At 43.2% G+C, this 6,000-nt stretch overlaps 1 protein-coding gene across 1 annotated transcript in view; it reads left to right on the forward strand.

Annotated features, from left to right (window-relative positions):
• SERGEF (secretion regulating guanine nucleotide exchange factor) overlaps positions 1–4,056 on the forward strand; it is a 232,525-nt gene extending 228,469 nt beyond the window's left edge. Inside the window, exon 11 of the mRNA XM_023230837.3 lies at positions 3,697–4,056. Within this exon, the coding sequence (XP_023086605.1) occupies positions 3,697–4,019 (323 nt within the window). The 3' untranslated portion in view covers positions 4,020–4,056. The remainder of the gene's footprint in view (positions 1–3,696) is intronic.
• Positions 4,057–6,000: the final 1,944 nt, after the last annotated feature.

Consider the following 6,000-nt stretch of genomic DNA (forward strand, 5'->3'; position numbering starts at 1 on the left):
AGTTTTCAATGGATAATGAGTTAAGTGTAAAGAAGATTTAAAAATTCAAATCATTGAAATATCAAAAAGAAGTTTTTACTGCGTAGAACCATACACTTATCAAAAGACTGAAAACAAAATTTTAAGTCAAACTGAGAAAAAAATAGTAATGCTGAATATAGCAGAGAAAGAACTTATATTCTTAAAATCAAAGTCTTTTAAACAACAAAGCTCTTAATAGGTAACAACAACAATTACAAACATTTCTGGAGTACTGTGTGACAGGCACCATTCTGACTATTTTGCATATACTCTGCTTACTCATTTAACCCTTGTAAACAACTCTAATAAGGTGTTACTGTCCCCATTTAACAGACGAGAGAACTGAGATATAGAAAAGCTAAGTAACTTGCCTGAAGCGGCACAACTAATAAGTGGCGAAGCTGGGATTTGAATGCAGTCCATCTGGCTCTTGGGCCTGAGTACTTAAACTCTTCTGTACTAACCAGGAAAAAGATATGAAGCAGATAGTACACAAAGGAGGAAATATAAATATCTGATAAACATTAGAATTATTTTTCTATTTCAATGGTAGTCCAAAAAGTACATGTTAAAACAAGAGATACCATTTTTTGTCTACAAATTAGGAAGATCTTTCAACATTATAATAGTATTAAGTACCTGCAATGCTGGAGTAAGACAGAGACTCTCACAGATTGCTGAAGTTATATGCAAGTAGCCTTTCTGAAAAGTATTCTGGCAGTACTCAAAACAGTACTCAGGCGTCTCAAAAATGCCTATACTCTTTGACCAGGAATTCCCATTCTAATAATCTAATTTGAGAAAATAATTAGAGACAGACAAAGACTCATGCATAAAGATGTTCATAGCAATGCTATATAAAAAATGACAAATTAGAAATAATCTATGGATCTGATAATAGAATGCAGGTTAAGTAAATTGTTTAATCTTCATAATAGGCAATTAGGCAGCCATTATAAATAAATTTGTATAACAAAAGACACCATAAACAAAGTAAAGAGACACACCACAGACTTCTGGAAGAAGGTACTTCCAATGCACATAACAACAAAGAATCAGAAAAACAAAATAATACACAAAGAATACTTGCAAATCAATAAGGAAAAGGCAAACAACCAAAGAACAAAACAGACAAAGAATGTATGTAGACAATTCACAGAAGAGGCGCAACTTAAATGGATAATCAACATAAAGCACTACTGCTCCATCTCACTAGTAGTCAGGGAAATGCAAACTAATTGAATGTACTCATGAGAATGGCAAGAGTCTAAAGGTAAGATATAGGGAAGCAAATTCCTATCTGTTGTTGATGAGAATATAAATGTCTAGTCATTGGAGAGATATTTGGCCATACCTACTAAAAGTAAACATGCTTGCATATACATACATGATTCACATATTCCCAGGGATCACCCTGTACAAATGCCAGTTTGTACAAGGAGACATGTTCAAAGACTTTCATTGCAATACTGTCTATAATAGCAACCCTATTAGTATTGTCGTTGCATAATATTATATATTTTCAATTGTTGTATAATAAAACCGCAGCAATGATATTATTAAATAACTATCCATCAAAAGGGACATGGGTAAGTGAAATGCAATTTATATATAACGGGATACTATGCACAGTTAAAATGAAAATAACTGAACTAAATCTGTAACTACCAGCTCAGATAAATTTCGAAAACAATGATAAGTGTAAAGAGCAACTTGCAAAAAAAAAAAAAGCATATGTGAATGATTCTATTTGTGTAAGTCTTTAAAACAAACTAAAAAGATCACAATATTTAAGGATATAGCTATGTAGAAAAATATAAAACAACCATGCAAATGATGTATACCGACTTCAAAATAGTGGTTACTTCTGGGAAGGAGGGTTGGATAGAGGAACAAGAATAGGAGGTGAGGCATAAACTGTATCTTCATGATTTTGTTTAAGAGAAGAGTTGAAGTAAATATGGCAAAATGTGAGCTAATGTTCTTAATCTGAGTGGAGATCTGCATCTTTCTATTAAATTATTTTCTGTTCTTTAATGCATATTGAGAAGAAAATTATTTTTAATTTACTTTTTTGTTTGTTTGTTTTTGAGACAAAGTCTCGCTCTGTCACCTGGGGTAGAGTGCAATGGCACAATCTTGGCTCACTGCAACCTCTGCCTCCTAGTTTCCAGCGATTCTCCTGTCTCAGCCTCCTGAGTAGCTGGGATCACAGGCATGCGCCACCATGCCTGACTAATTTTAATTTACTTTTTGAATAGTTTACAATCCATGGAGAAAAAAATTGTGCTATAATGTTAAAAAGCGGGACGAACATATACAGATATTTATAAATTTCACAAATTAAAGGATTGAAAGAGATATCCAAAATATTTCTAGTAGTGGGCAAGGGCAAGATTCTGCAAGTTTGCTTTTCCTTACACATCCATATTGTCTGTCCATTGTTTCTTTTCTTTTCTTTTGTTATGAAGATGTATTATGTTTACGTCCAGAAGATTTTTTTAAACAACCACAGAAAAACATGAGTGAGTTTAGACCCTAGGACAGTGTCTAAAACCTAGGAAGACGTGTTATGATTGGTGGGGTGTTGGAGTTACCTGGGCATGACTGTTGGCTTGGCCACTTTCTGACTGTATGAATTTGTTCATTCTTGTATCTATTCGGCAAACACCTGTTGAGCACCACCCGTGTACCAGGCACTGTCCTAGAGATACAGCAGTGGAGAAACTATACACGCTTCGTCCCTCACCACAGAGTGCAGTCTAGTGAAGAGGGGACAGTAAACACATCACCACACAAATCATCCCTCACTACAGAGTGATGCCGGGTCCTCCTGAGGGAAGAATACACGGGCAGTCATGAGAATCTTATTTGGATTGGGTGGCCAGGGACCCTGGCCTCTGAGCGACAACCGGAATGGAAAACATGAAGAGGTCTGGAAGCCCAGTAAACTGAAGGCTTTGAGAGATAGGAAGGCCTTACTGGACATATTTAAGGAACAGAAAGGAACAGAAAGAAAGCCAGGGTTCTAGATGCAAAGAAGAAGGGGAAGAGTTGTGCAAGTAAGGCCACAGGATAGGCAGGAGCCAGATCACTCAGGCCTCACAGGCCAAGGGAAGGCCTCCTTAAAGACCGTGGAAAGTCACTGAAGGGTTTTAGGCACAGAGTGACACGTGATTAGATTTGCAGTAGTCGAAGATCGCCTTGATGCTCTTTGAAGATCAGGGTGGATGGAGTGAGCAGCTGGGTTGGTTAGTTGGCTATTGGCATGGTCCAGGTAGGAGAAATGGTGGCCTGGATCAGGCTGGAGCTGACTGAGGAGATGGAGAAATGTGGGGAAAGATTTGAGATGTTTTTGGAGGCAGAGTCAGTAGGTCTGGTGATGGATTATACGTGGTGGTGACAGTCGGGAAGGGCCGAGGAGGAAAGCCGCGCTTGGAACATGAGCAGTCGTGGGTTTTGTGGGAATGGGAAGCATGCCTTGGGGGTGGGAGGGCAGCCGCCCTCGGGGGAAGGGAGGAAAGTAGGGATGGGGAGCATGCCACCATGTGTCCTTAAGCTTTGGCGTCTTCCTGTGTGAACTGGGGTTTATGATGATACCTGTACCCTCAGGGTGAATTTTTCAGCCCTATTATCCAAAACCTATTCTACAGCAGTCTTCCGTCTCCTTCACAGGTGGAGTGTGTTACTCTTGGGGCTGGAATGAGCATGGCATGTGCGGAGATGGCACTGAAGCCAACATCTGGGCCCCGAAGCCGGTGCAGGCTCTGCTGTCATCATCAGGACTCCTTGTGGGCTGTGGGGCTGGCCACTCCCTGGCCCTCTGCCAGCTACCAGCTCACCCTGCATTGGTCCAGGACCCCGAGGTCCTTTCCCCAGATGCCACCGAGGACACTGAATCTCAGGAAGCCATGGACAAAGAGAGAAACTGGAAGGAAAGACAATCAGAAACTTCAACCCAAAGCCAATCTGACTGGTCCAGAAATGGGGGACTATGATAGAGAATCTTTAATAAAGTGGCTTTTCCCACCAAAAGCCTTCCCAGAGAATTGCTTTGTTGGGCTGTGGGGTTGGCCAAAGAAGGGCTCAGGAAGCAGTGATGGCTGGGCTGACCATAAACCAGAATGATGGCAGGCTGCTTGCCCAGTGCCTGGGGCTGAAGGAGACAGACATGCTTTCTACTCAGTAGAGGAGAATGAGGGATTAGGTCTTCACTAAAGATATGGAAAGCTAACACACCAGTAGGAAGGCTCTAGCCTGTCCCTGCCTGGTAGAGATAGAAAACCCAGTTCTATGTCCTTCATTATTTTGGCCCAGCAGCCCTCAATTCAGCAAAACAGAGGGTTCCTGGGCCATGCCTAGAGCAGCCCCTCCTGGAGTTTTATTTTTAAGGCCCTGAGCACATGGTTTTCTAGTTCAAGGATATCGAGGTACCCTGATCAGATGACCGGATACTTAAATAGGAAAGATCTCTTATCTTGGTGACTGGGGGCGAGGGAGAAGGTTCTGGAGTAGGGATGGAGGGAAGTAGAGAGGAGTACGTGGAGGAAGAGTCAAGACTTCTGGGAAGACCCGGTAGAGGAAAACCCTCGGACAGACAAGAGAGGCTAGAACTGACGAAACTCTCAGATTTGTCTTCATCTGAGTCAGCCAGGATGCTGGAGCTTGTTTGTGTAACTATAATTGCTAAAATATATTGTTTCGGATGAGGGACAGGTCACAGCAGGAGAAGGGAAGTCTGTAGGGATAGCAACGTCAAAGACTCTGACCCCTGACCATCTGCCCCACCAAGCCCTAGCCTGTGCAGGAGGAGGGTCCTCAGGTAAGATGGAGACCAGGCTAGATCCCCATTCCCTGACTTCCCTGTGGCTCTGGGGGACATAGGACCTTTCTTTCTGCTGTGACTGGCAACAAGCCTTTTGCCAGAGGACCTCAGAGAATGGACTTTCTCTGGAGAACCATATGGCAGTGTCACCAGCTAGGCAGCCCAGGTCTGTGGCCCATCCCACACTGCCTGCTTGTGACTCAGAATGAGTCTGTTAGGGCTGGGCTGCAGTGGCTTCAAGTTACAAAATCCCAGGATACCAAAGTTAAAGGCCCTTGAAAGACCATCCAGCCTAGTGGCCATCACGCTATATTCTTTGGAGTCCTGGGAGTCTCCTGAGAACTCAGTGGCCACCTTGTGGGTTACGGAGGCCAGGTAGATAGAGGTACAGGTTTCCCTGTCCCACACACACACACACATCTTATTCCAAACAGCTTTAGTTTTTCTCTATATTGGGCTTCACATAACATTTCGTTTGACAAGAGATCCTTGAGAAAGTTTAAAAACCACTGATTTTATTCAACATTTTCATTTGTTCATGTGGGAAAATGGAGGCCAAAAGAGGGGAAGGGACCATCTGAAGGTCATAAACCTCACTACCAGGCCAGGGTCCTGATTGGGAAGTGACCCAGCTAAGTCCTTGAGTGAGACAAGAGTGTGATGGAGAGTAGCCCTGGGACCAGGAGTGAGTTCAGCTCAGAAGAGGAGGATGAGGACAATCTTGAGCTTCCCAGGCCTGAACACAGAGACCACTGACAGCCACAGACTGACCTTGAACATCATGCATGGAGTCCTCCCAATATTGCACCCTAGAAATGTGGCTGCCCTGGCCAGCAAATCCCTTGGTTCCCCACCTCTCAGGACCAGTAGAGGCCAGTACAGTCTCCAAGAACTTGAGGAATGGGAAGGATATCTCCATGCACTCGGAGCTTGATTTGCCAAGGTGACCAAACAAACCACAGAGATGGAGCAATCAGATGGCCCAGAGGTGACCCATATTGGAGCAAGCCTAAGGTCACTGGCCCACCACCCACTGTCCTACAGGCCTGTATCAGGCCGGAAAGCAATCCCATACCAGATAGCACTCAGGCCCATACTACCTACATGGTTACCACTCACAAAGAACCAATGCACTCTCTCTCACAAGGTTCCAG

The sequence above is a fragment of the Piliocolobus tephrosceles genome, chromosome 13, assembly GCF_002776525.5.
Source record: "Piliocolobus tephrosceles isolate RC106 chromosome 13, ASM277652v3, whole genome shotgun sequence".
NCBI lineage: Eukaryota > Metazoa > Chordata > Mammalia > Primates > Cercopithecidae > Piliocolobus > Piliocolobus tephrosceles.